General features: G+C 49.6%; 1 protein-coding gene across 1 annotated transcript; it reads right to left on the bottom strand.

Moving 5' to 3' along the window:
• Positions 1-504: 504 nt before the first annotated feature.
• Positions 505-9,881, bottom strand: ALOX5AP (arachidonate 5-lipoxygenase activating protein). Its single transcript, XM_062576959.1, has 5 exons — positions 9,799-9,881; positions 4,217-4,316; positions 3,125-3,195; positions 1,809-1,890; positions 505-1,385 (listed from the first exon to the last, which is right to left on the bottom strand). Exons 1-5 carry the CDS (start codon positions 9,866-9,868, stop codon positions 1,223-1,225), a joined length of 486 nt encoding a protein of 161 aa, XP_062432943.1. The 5' UTR covers positions 9,869-9,881; the 3' UTR covers positions 505-1,222.
• Positions 9,882-12,638: the final 2,757 nt, after the last annotated feature.

Consider the following 12,638-nt stretch of genomic DNA (forward strand, 5'->3'; position numbering starts at 1 on the left):
CACCGGGACGGGAACAAACCCCATACAAAGGCAGGCGGCTTTCTTGGATCCTTTTTGAAAACAGCTCTGCAGACTCTCTCCTCACGTAGCAAGCAGACTCCGTCCCTCCCAAAGGAGTCGTAAAATACAGCTCTATCCATCCTGCACGGGGTAATCAGACAGGCTTAAGAGCTTAAGCATTCATACAGCAGCAATGTTTAAAAAGATTGTGCCTGTCTGTTTGCCTGCCTCGATTGCCTTTATAATCAAACTCTTCCTTGATACTGACTTGTAGGGGCACGTTGTAAGTGCTGGAGAATTGAACTTGCTAATGGAGAAGGAGCTGTTAAGTGCGCATCTTTTCGAGCTCGTGCTCACGGCACACGCAGCGCACAGCGGAGCCCAGCGCCGCTCCCCTCGCGGCGAGCCGGCCCTGTGCTGCTCCGTTCGCCGGCCCGTTCGTTCCTGGGAGGATCGGCTTCGAGCACTGTGCAAAGAACACGGGAGAAAACAGATTTCGTCCTTTTAGACTGCTTTATTACACAAAACAAAACCAGCCCCATCATGAATACACCAGATCCTCATTTACATGAGGCCACTTTCCACACCTGTGGAAGCATAAAAAGGCTGAAGTGTAAATGAGGCCAATGTTAGGAGAATTATGCACATGAATATTTATCAAGGAAGACCAAAGAGGGGCCAATTCGCCATCCTCTGGCACCGGTGGGAGCGTGGTCACCAGTGAGCACAAGGGACATGGCAGGTGAAGAGGCCAGACTGTGCATTTGTGTGGGCATTGCATGCCAGGTGACGGTGAAAGCCTGGGTGTTGTGTGCGAGGATAACTGCAGGAGACAGCTGTAGCTGCACATCTGTCAGGGTGGCTGCATGCAAGCAAGGCTGTGAGGCTCCTGGTTTTCATGACAAGAGCTAAGCACAGCACCGTTATGCTGAAAGCATAAAATATTCCTCATGGTCATGAAATCAGCTTTAAAAGTGCAATTTACAGAAGAATCTAAAGAATTAACTGGAAGTTGTTACCATTCCTTGGGCATGCTGAGTGTTCACCATAAATCTTTTTCTTGAAGGAAAAAGCAAGGTTAAAATCAAACTACAAAGCTCACTGAGCATTAGATTTACAGCAATCTAAAAGGGTTATAGGTTCATTTCTTAAACAGTTGAATTATGGCTGCTTCTGGGCATCAATACATTAAGCATGCTGACCCTCTCCGTGCAATGGAAAGTTACGGAATGAGCAGCAATGGAGAGATTGCACTGGTTATCGTTTTTATGTGCATTTCAAAGTCACTTCCAAAAAAGAAGATGAGATAGTAGTTGAGTATTCCAGCCACAGACATGAGGAACAGGAACAAAAGGATGCGCTTTCCAAATAAATGACCAGGAGTGCTGAGGAGACAGAAAAGGAGAAAAGCAATTAACTGAAATACATAATCTCACTTGAGAAGCCCTCAGACTTCTACAGAGTTTGTTGTTGAGACCAACTGAGAGATCTCAGGGGGCGAGATGGAGATGGCCCATTTCTGTTCTGACTTGCATTTCTGCAAAGGCCGGCTACAAGCCCTCTGGATTTGGCCCTGTGCTGCTTCTTACCACAGTGGCTATTCAGAGAGAACCACATGCTCTCTTAGCCATCAAAGGTGGTGGGACTATTTTATTGCACATGTGCAAAATCAGCTTTATTAATAGGAAAGATCTTGTGCAAATAGAAGCACAAACACACATATGTGCCTTTACCTACACTGTGTGCAGGAAAGGTGATGGAGCAGGGCTTCGCTGGGGGTTTTGTAAAGAGGCTCTGCAAATTCTCACCTCTGAGTCCTTTCGCCGAGATAGCCCACGAAGTACTTCTGCCTCACAAACAGGTACATCAGTCCCGCAAAGGCAGCAGGAGCTGAGCAAAGGGTAAAGCAACGCGTTACAAAGGCCGGCCCAGATCTCGCTGTACATGCTGTCCCCGTCTGCTGCCTATGCTGGGCAGCGGCGTGGGGAAACCACAGTCTTGAGCTATGATGTGAACAGTGGGACCAGGACATAAAACTTGGTATGGAAAACAGAAGACTTTCCTCCACCCACACACACTCCACTTTTTCAGGAAATTTCATGGATCTAATTCTACCTTCAGCTCTGCCTGCTGCAGTGCACACACATATTTCAGCTGGAGACCTGCTGCAGGTCATGTCGTGCCTGCGAAGGAGCGTGTCAGCTTAGACACTGGTTTCACCAGAGCTAAAAGGTAACCAATAAATGCACTTTTCCAGGAGCAGGTGAAGGACTACACTATGGCTTAATACTCATTTCTGAGCACACGGAAAGGGGCTTTTCCTCCTTTCTCCCTAATTCTAATTTCCCCACACAAGCAGGCAAAAGCTCTTCTTCTCCCAGTTGAGAAACTCCCCTCTTCCAGAAAAAATAGTCAAAGACCCTCAGAAAGTAGTTATGCATGCACCTAACTTTAAATTTGGGGAAATCCCTCTTGCATTAAATGGGAGCACATTTAGGAATGCAGTGATACCTCATGAGCAGCAGTTGTCTCAGGACAGGAGGTGGCTTAGCTGCTTTCACTCACCTGCCCCCATCCTGGGCACCTTCTCCCGGCTTAGCTGCCTCCAGCCCTCAAGACAACCCGGGAGGAGGCTGCAAACGAGCCCATTTCCAGTCTGGAGGGTGAATAACACGGCGTGCCCAGCATCCAGGCTCCTAAACTCTCTTTCCCCCTTCCCAAAACAAGGCGATCTTGTCCATACTCCTCTGGGACTAGTCCCCAGCCTGGAGTAGCCCCAGAATCGTGCCTGGGAGCACATTTGTGGGCATAAGGCAGAACTGCGCCGAGGAGGGTGCTAATAACTGAATGCCACGGACGGCCGCGGGACGGGGCTCGGCTCGGTGCCGCGGCAGCGCTCGGCTTGCCGGGGTGGACGCAGCCCCCCGGGGAGCTGCGCTCTAACAAACTCGCTTTCCTCCCAGCCGAGGCCCCCGACTCCCCCCACCCACCGCGGGAACAAGCTGGTTTTCTCCTCTCGCCCCGCGAGCCCGGTGAGATGGGTTCCCGGGCTTTGGGGGAGTCTGGTCCCCGTTTAATTTTGGCCGAACCGCTGAAAGGGGGGGGGAATAAAATCCTGAGTTACCTTGGCTACAAAGCAGCCCTGCACACCAAAGCACAGCGAGAAACGTAGGGTAGGTATGTCCACAGTTTTGGCTGGAAAGGAATTTATACGGGAGAAATAAGAACACAGGGAAAACCGAAAGGAGTCGTTAGGTTTCCCGGGCGCGCGTCCGGCCTTCCCTATCCGCTCTGCCGCGGCTGCAGAGGCTTCGGCCGCACGCTAACGCGAGGCAGCTGCCGCCCGGGGGGTTCCTGCCCCCGGCGCGTGGGGCCGCGGGCTGCCCTGCACACCCGCCTGGCATTTCCTCCGCTAACCTGCTTAATCGTGGCACCTATACGACAGATAACTGTGCGGCCTGGAAACAATCTTATCATCGAGTCATGTTAACCAGGTTATTGGCACAGAAATCTGCGTGAAACCAGCCGAAGGAAAAGCGCACAGCAAGCAGGAGTGTCTGACAAAGTTTACATAGCGCCGTGCATGAACGGGAACTATTTCCCACTTCTTCCTTCAGATGGAAATGCTTTTCCAGGGAGAAACCTTTCCTTGGCAGAGGTTACACCCCTGTGAAGGGCAGGATTTTGCTGTTCTGGACTGTTTCAGGCACATCGTCAGTACTTCATGGGTAATAAAAAATATTTTACGTTCTTCTCTCTTCTGGATGGGAATTAATTTTCCCCTCTACTTTCTCTTAGGGGGGTGTCAAAGACAAGACCCAAGGAAAGTACTGAACCAGCAGAGAGCCAAGCGTTCAGGGGATTGCCGGGGGACTAAGAGCAGGTGTTTATTATGAGGGCTGCTATCATCCTTCCAACACTGGGTACTACTGGGTGAACTGGTCCCCAGGTGAAGGGACATAATACACACAGGGCTGCAAGATCAGTATAACCAGAGCAATGCACAGGCAGCCTGGAAAAGAGCTGGGCTAACCAGCAAAAGCGCCCGAGAGCCCTGTGTCTAAACATTGCCGCAGCACTCGCAGCAACGTGGTTGCGGAGCAAAGCCCTGCTCCGAGGGCATTTGCAGCCCACCCTTGGGCCTCGGGAGGGTTGCCCTAAGCTATAGCAAGGACGGAGCTGTCCTCTGCCGGCTGCACAGGGCTTGCCTACTCACTTGGCGGTGTAGACGCGGTCGAAGGCGGAGGATCCCGGCCGCTGGAAGCCTTTGCCATTGCAGTGCTTGCTTTCGTGCTCCACTTTGCTAGCAAAAAAAGCTGCATGAGAAAGAAACAGGGTTTGATCGCAGACGTAATCTGGGGATATTTCGGAGGCTCAGCTTTGTGGCATCCAGGCGTGCCTCTGGAAGGATGCGGCCGGCACGCTTGCTCCGTCCCTATGCCATCGCCGAACCCCTCGTGCTTGGGTACAGCATGGTGCAGCCTCGCACCCTGTCCCACGCCGCTATGGCCCGTAGCCGGTCCTGCCTCTGAGCCCCGGTTAATCCCTGCAGCGCGGCGCTGGGAGCCCCAGGCTCAGCCTTCCTGCTCCTGGGGGAAACAAGCTTCCTAGTCAGGATTGAGGCGGGGGGGGGGGGGGGCAAGGGAATCGCTTCCCTTTTGGTGAAAAAGGCACCTGTTCAGATGTGCAGCTCCCGAGCCAAGGATCACAAGGCTTATAGGGCCAGGGCTCTGCAAAAGCTGTTGTGCTGCTGTTTTACTCATTTCACAGAAAATTAAAGAAAAGGGAGTCTTATTCCAAAGCAGAATTCGAGCTGGAGAAATCCCCCATCCAAATCAACACACTTCTCTTCTCAACCTGAGTTGGGTGTTAAAGACTTTAGGTGAGTCCTTGGATATTGTAAATAAGTAACAACGACGCTCCAGTTGCGAGACATTATTCTGAAGTCTTAGCATAAAGATGCCTATCTCGTTTGTGGCTCTTTATGTATCCACACTGGGTTTTCCCCATCTAACCAGTAGTCTTGTGTCAGGATGTTAACTGCTGAAAAAATGCAGTTTCGTGAGGTAATGTATCATGAGTACATAACAAACACATTTTATCTAATGACACTAAAACAGACACCGTCAATCATAAGTCTAAATACATCAGACAGATCTCTCACAGGCTGCTGTGTATTATCATGTACCCAATCTCAGTGTACGCAAACTGCTCTACAATTTAGAATATCAGAAAAAGATATATATAAAAGATAAAACACCAGGAAAAACATTATTGTAACAACATAAGTAGGTAGAATTTGATAAATAGCAGGATTTCATCCCCAGAATCTGAAGAGTTACTTCTCTTTTTCCCTCACAGATGCTGCATGCCTTTTCTACTCAAATTGCCTTCACCAAAAGCTACTGAGTTTTTTGCTTTCCAAGAATGAGTGATTCCCTGGGCGCATCTAGCTGTTCTGCAGCCTTTCTTCAAAAAAAAAAAAAAAAAAAAAAAAAAAAAAAAAAAAAAAACTCTGTGTTTTTAAACCAGTGCCTCCAGTGGGCAGTGGACCTCTTGGTGCTCACTGGTGTGGTGCACTAGCTGGGACCTGGGAGGACTCGAAGCAAAGACTGGGGACCCAGAGTAGTTACCATCTGGTGACGCAGCCATGGTGGGATCCACACAAAGGTGCCCGGTTGTTGCTGCAGCCACTGACACAGGGGTTATTAACCGATCTGCATCATTTGAGAGGGCTTCATCAAAGAAGACTAGACTGGCTAGCGTTTTCTTGGTGGGAAACAGCCTCTCCTTCCTGATGGTCTTGGATTCCATGGCTTCGCTGGGGTACATAGCCCTCCCCTCCCTTGAGTTCCTGCATGAAATCACTAGAACATGCCACCGCTCCAGAGAAAGCCAGGAGTGAGCTGTATATGTACCTCCCTCTCAGCTGCTGCCGGCACCGCCGCTTCTCGTACGCCAGCGTGCCGCTGCCGTCAGGCGCAGTGATGCAGAGCTGCTGCCAGGCTGAGCCCCGACGCCTTGACATGCCAGGGTTACAGAGCGCAGTGGCCTGGAGGGGCTGGCTGGGGACACCACCACCCTTGGGGTGACAGCGCAGCACTGCTTCTCACAAATACCTCCTTTTCCTATAAATGCCGTCCTTTTCCCCGGGACAGGGATCTAGCTATGGCAATCCAGGCACTGTCCTGGAAGCTCTCACTGTCTCTGACACGGCATATGAAATCACTGCAGCGACTCTGGCTGGAGCATGGGGCTCAGGCTCTCCGGAGCACCTTGGCCTGTACTTAAGATGCTCTGCTGCCTGCCTACTTAATGCCTTTGTCCTTGGTCAAAGGATCCTGTGTTAGGTCGAAAGACAGAGGTAGGTGCACCACGTGCACCTTTTTCACAGAGGAGGAACAAGATTCATCTCACTTCATTTTAGCCATTCACAAATGTTGGATAGATGTTTTCCTTCTGCAGTCAGTGGATTACTATCAACCTTCTTTGGAAATTCAGTTTTTCTGTGGGTTGACTAAAGAATTTAGAAGTTAAAGCACGCTGCTTCCTCTTTAAAAACACCTGTGGATTCAGTGGATTACAGAGGGAAATAGAGGAAAAACACCCCCAGAGGGCAATCCATTCCTCACAGAGCTGCCATCATGAGAGAAATCACCCCAGGGAAATGCTTGTCTTTCTCCATTGACTTCACAAACAGCTTAGACAACCAAAAAAGAGGTTTTTGCCTCTTTTTGCCACCTTTTAGCTAGCAACAGTCCTTGAAACAACCACTCTGGCCCACTGGAGCAGCTGTATTTTCTTGAGACCATGTGAACCTCCAAGGGAAGAGCAACACATGGGAGGAGATCACCTCCGACTACACTTCTAGAGACCCCAGCATCTCGCTGTCATTAGGAGGAGTGGAACCTCTCACTTCAAGTGAGCTCTTTCCCTTGGAAGTGACATTCATCTTGTGCTGCTCCTTGGCTCTGCCCATCTCACACGCTCTGCAGGATCCCCAGATCTCCCTGGAAGGCACCCCGGAGGTGGAGCCTACCTGCCTGGTGCTCGCTCAGGCCGTAGCTCTGCGGAGGACTGGACCAGAGCTGGTGGCTTACATCCAGTGGTGGGCCGGATCTCAAGTTTACTCTCACAGCACAAAGGCATTGGGCTTGTGTTAGACTGACGTGGCTGGGGAAGATGGAAGACTCTACAGAGCAAGGCCATTCGCAACACCACAATTACATTTCCTACTCTTTTACTCTGAACCTCTAGGTCAGGGTGTAGTTTCACAACATGGCATGAGGTAAGTGAGCAGAGCAGGGAGGTGTGAATGAGAGAGAGGAGCAGGGCAGAGGGGGACCTCTCCTGTCTGGGGGATTTAATTTGGCTCAGCTGCAGCAGACACCGATGCCTCCAGGCTCCAGGGCTGCCTTGCTGCTTGGAGCAGGAGCTGCTGCAGTCCCACCATCTCCTCCAGCCCAGCTGCACTCCCGTCCCCTCCCTGATGCCAGGATGTGGGTGCATGCAGCGGGTGGGCTGGGAAGATGGTCCAGCTGAAAATAAAACACTTTTGTTGTTAAATCTATTTTCAGTGGGATCATTCCTGTGAACTGGCTCATGACTGGGCCATGTGAGAGAGGGAGAGGAACGTGTCTCTGGAATCAAGGGTGGAGACAAAACCACAGCAGCCTGGACTGAGGTCAAGTTAAGGTACAAAAGAGCTAAATCCAAGTCTGTTTTTTTTCACAAGTCCATGTGAGTAGAAAATACTTAACCCCCAGAGAGCTGGCAAATTCACAGATTGCCCCTTCCTTCCATTGATTTACTTTGCTTCCTACTTCCTGATCTGCTCAGCATTTGCCCACAGCTTACCCAGGAAGAGCTTTTTAATTACAACATCTCACTGACGCAAGAACAAAACTTAGAGCAATATGTGTGGCTAAGTGACATCTGACAGCTCACTGCGTTCTGCAGAACAGTCGAGTTCCCAATGGTAATGAGGCACCAGAAGACGGATGTTGGACTGGGGCAGAACTGCAGCCAGCCTCCACCCCTGGACCAACAGAATTCATCAGAAGTATTTTATAGCCCTGCACCAGATGCAGAAGAGCATTCAAGCCTGAATTTACATTGCACTGGCTTCATGTACTTAAAGACAGTTAAGCAGATGCCTGAGTGCTTTGCTGAACCAAAGCCATAGCAAGAGTTTTGTACACCTAATATCCCCTGACGATCTGCTCTCCTGCTGTAGTCACTGCACGCCTCGCAGGACTAGCAGCCGGGCCGTTCTAGGCAGAAAACTCGGGAGGAGGAAATCAAATGATGCAAGCTCAGGAAGCAAAATTTAGGGCTGCGTGCCACCTCTGAATGGCACCCGGAGCCCTCTGCCAAGCACGGCTCTGCCTGCTCACAGCAGCAGGGTTGTACTCGTACAGACAGATTTCCATGAAGCGAAAGCCTGTCTCAGGCTGCAGTACGAATGCTTGAGTTTTTCTGAGTGAGAGCACAAACCTGTATATAAAGTCAGACATCTGGTTAAATAACAAGAAGGGGAAATGCGACACATTTTTTTTTAATTGCAGCATGTGCTGCGATCACAGCGAGCCTTATTCTAGCACTGGTGACATTACACACTGTGCATTTACCCCGAAATGGGACTGGGTTGAACGACACTGCTTTTAGTGCCTACGTCAAAACTACTCCAATTCTCACCCCTTTTTTTTCACTCTGTGGCAGCTATGCTTGTGCTGTGGCTCCTGGTACTTCCCCAGAAGAAGTACCAAGAATAGCCTATTTCCAAGAATCAAGGTGCAGTTTTTTGCTTTTTCCGATATGTTTTGCACTCAGCAGAAATCTTTTATTTGCCTCCTGAAGCCATTCCTGAAGATTTCAAGCATTTGTGCCAGATCCCCATCACACGGTTCTTGAACTCAGGGCAATCTCAGTGCAGCTGCAGGAAAACTCACTCACTCACTTGTCTGTATTCTGGGCAGAATTTTATGCTCAAATATTAAATATTAATATTGATCTGCTTAAGTATTTAAGAAATGAGGATGAAGTTAAAGAAAAGGTTTTCAGAAGAGAAAAACTTACAGTTTTCCTAAAAAAAAAAAAAAAAAAAGAAAGAAAAAAAGAAAAACTCTGAAGTATAATACTAAGGCTATAGAGTTCTGAACAAGATAAGAGACAAAAAAAACGAAATCTCTCCATTGCAGAAAATGCGCAGCATTCCCCGGACAGCACTTAGTAAAAACTAGTCCGGCTGCAGTACTCGGGTAGAAAAGTAGGATAACTGGATACTGGCAGAGAAGCAGATTTCTCTTCGGGGGTCAGTCTCGGTGGCCTCACCCAGGCCAGTGCAGTCTCACCCAGCCCTGCGCGCGGTCGCTCGGTTCCCCGACCCCTGTGCACCTCGTGGTGCGGCTCTTTCTGGAGCAGCCCTGGCTGCCCACGGCAGGGACTTCACAGCAGAAGATGTCCTGGTCACTGAAGCTCGATGGCAACTCTCGCAGGCAACCACAACATATTATCCCTCACATTAGCTGGCATAAGTATAACAAACTCACTCTAGGATATCACAGAATAGGGCAGCGTGACTGCTAAAATACTGAGGCAATATCATGCAAAATGGTATGCTTAGAAGAATAATTCCTAAAGCCAAAGTCATGCCTAAGCACACACACATGTACAACTAGAGATTGCATGTACAGATATCAGATCAGCACATATCATACTCAATATTTCCCCATTCCATTCTAGCCCTTAAATAAATGGTTTTTTTGTTTTTTGTTTTTTGGTTTTTTTTTGGCTTACCGTTTTGGACAACACTTATCAAGGTGACTATGGCGAGCAGGACAATACCTCCCAGCAGTTCATGGTCCATTTTGCCAGCAGGTTGGTCTGTGTGCTCAGCAGCAGCTCAGCCCTGCAAAGCACAGAAGGAGGAAGTGATGGGCTTTCTTATCTTGAATCATGAAACACTTCCTATGGCTTCAGAGCTAGCATAGGCAACATCTCTTACTTAGATATCTATCAGTGCAACACAGCTGCAGTACACAGCCTCACTATACACTCTTATTTACAGATAAAGCCAAGAGAAATAAGAGATAATATGTCCATGGTCCAAGAGGATAAGTAATATAGAAAGATAGCTATTCCCCTTTAGGAGCAAAACAGCAGCCTCCACGTCTAAAGTGTATCGTTTGATTTGGTTAGCATTTGGTTAGCTGCGCTGAACCGTAGAAAGGCTGGAAAAGACCAGCCAAGCTATCACTTCATTGCCTGCAAGAGTCCAGCCACTGCACAAGGAGAGGGTGGGAGGACGAAACTGTTGGGCAGTGGCAGTAACAGCACAGCTCTCAGACATGGACCCTCCCTGGTCACAGCTCCATCAGTCTCACCAGTGATAGGGCCCCACAGCTCTGGGTCATAAGCAAAAGCTCCTCAACCCTATAGCATATGTGACCGGGCAGGTTAAACAAAGAGTATGGAAATGCTGTGAACATCATGGGTGGGCAAAGAAATGTATCTTTCATTTCCGGGATGGATCCTGCAGCTCTTGTCCCTGTGAATAACTGCCTGGAAGACAGCGACAGCTGTCAGCATTCAGCATTTTACAGGCTTGGACTTCCCAGTTGTACCCCAGTTTTATTAGTCCAGATGCAGTGCAGCTGAACCTAAGTGTTGCAGCATATTTATTGCCTTGCCTCACAATTGCAAGATTACGCTATTGAGTCCTTTAAAGAAATGGCAGAAAGGCATGGGTTAGGGCATGGGAAGGCTGCAGAAAACTTACCACAGGTTGTCAGATTGCTGGAAAGCATCCTCATCCAAAGCGCACCTTACTTGCTCACCATAACCCCCTGCTCTCTTTTGCCTATATTCTGATGGGAAAAGACTTGCTAAAAATGCTTACCTTGGTAGGGATTTAACACTAATAAAAGTAATATTTTCACTGGATTGAGCCCCAGACAGATTTTGCTGCATCTCTGTCTCGCCATACTCCAGGGCAGGCTACCGAAGAGGTCTGGATAGCGCCCAATGTCCAAGCCACATCCGGATGACTGGGCATAGCCTTCTGGATGTGACTCAGCTAGATAATAATTCCCAGCAGATGCAAAGTTGTGAAATTCATCTCGTACAATGGTGACAGATTTAACTGCAACTGTATTTTTATCTAGGCTCTTTATCATGCAAAAACATCTGAGTTATTTGATATGGAAAAATATCCGTGGGTACAGGCAAATATACAGATACACACTGGCCGGGAGGTATGTGATTAACATAGTCTTTGAGTTGTGACTTGTTACTAACAGGGAGAAACCCACTGCCTGGAAGTGCGATGAAATCAGGTCGGAAGAGGACTGCCGGCCCCGCAGAAGGCAGGGAAGGGCAGAGCCGCGCGGCGGCACCCTCGGCCGCGGGCAGGGAGGGAGCTCCCGGTGGGAGGCAGCGCCGGAGCCCGGGCGGCTGTGGCGGGACGTCTGCCAGCCTTCCCCGCGGCAGCGGCTGCTCCTGCCCTCTCTCCCCTGCCTCTTTTACACCGGTGTAAACCTCCCGGGCGGCTCGCTACTCGCTCTTGATTTACAGGCTCTGGAGGCGGTAAGCCTCAAACGCGCCGTGAAAACGCGCCTTTCAAAGGCTTCCCAAAGGTGGCTTTGATTCAGCAGGAGGCTCAAATTCCGGGTGCCCGCAGCCGGGCTCCTGCTGCTTGAAGCTGCCGTAAGGAAAAGAAATAAATCGCAGGGGTGTGCGGCGACCAGGCTGCAAGGCGGCCCACCCAAGGGCAGCGCCCGCACCACGTGTGCCGGTCGGGCCGGGCCGGCATCCCCAGGCTCAACGCGAGGCTTTCCAACCCACCGACCCATCCGGGCGAGAGGCTTCATCCCCCCCGGTCTGCCTCGGCCTGGTGATGCACGGAGAGGGATGCGCCGCAGGCCGCAGGTGAGATGCCCCCCTGCAAAAACCCATCGCACCAGATCCAGGCCTTCTCGAGCTGATTTATGCGTGTGCAGGAACCCCTCTCCCCCTAAAAACTTTGCCAATGAGTGCATGGTATGACTGACCCAAAATAAATGTTGTGGGGATTTTTTAAAGTATAACATTAAACTGAACATTTCCAACAATTTTTAAGAGAAAGCAGAAAACATTAAGAGGGTATGAGACCTATTACCACAGCAGAGCAACCCTCCTGTAAATGTAGTCAGATAGAGCAGAAAACCAGCTGGAGGGATATGATCTTCTCACACCTGTTGGTGCTGGAGTGGCTGCAGGGTGGAAGGAAGCACTGGCAAATTTTTTGCAATTTGGGGAATGGCAAGGAAAGGCTAAGGTGGAGCTAAAGGGGCTCTGCAAACTGTTTCTGTCACACCTGTACATGAGACTGTTTCCTCTCCTCCAGCTCAAAGCGCGTGAGCCCAGCAGCCTCTCCTGCCTGCCCTCCTTTGCAGGAGAACCTGCAGGACCACTGGCTGGGAAAGGGAAAAGTTGGCACTCCAGGAAAACGCTGCTTGACAGAAAGAAACATTGGTGCGAAGCACCTCCATCATATTGCACCTGGCCATTTGAAATGTAATTTTCAACACAACATACAATTTTCAATAGAAATACAATTTTCTCAGATAAGCAAAAAAAAAAAAAAAAAAAAAAAGAGG

This window comes from Rhea pennata, chromosome 1, assembly GCF_028389875.1.
Source record: "Rhea pennata isolate bPtePen1 chromosome 1, bPtePen1.pri, whole genome shotgun sequence".
In the NCBI taxonomy this organism is placed as follows: Eukaryota; Metazoa; Chordata; class Aves; order Rheiformes; family Rheidae; genus Rhea; species Rhea pennata.

Coding starts and splice junctions, on each gene's coding strand:
- ALOX5AP (XM_062576959.1), bottom strand. CDS start 9,868: ATGGACCATGAACTGCTGGGAGGTATTGTCCTGCTCGCCATAGTCACC. Junction 3,196..4,216: donor GACCGCGTCTACACCGCCAA/GTGAGTAGGCAA, acceptor ATTCCTTTCCAG/CCAAAACTGTGGACATACCT. Junction 1,386..1,808: donor CTCGGCGAAAGGACTCAGAG/GTGAGAATTTGC, acceptor CTGTCTCCTCAG/CACTCCTGGTCATTTATTTG.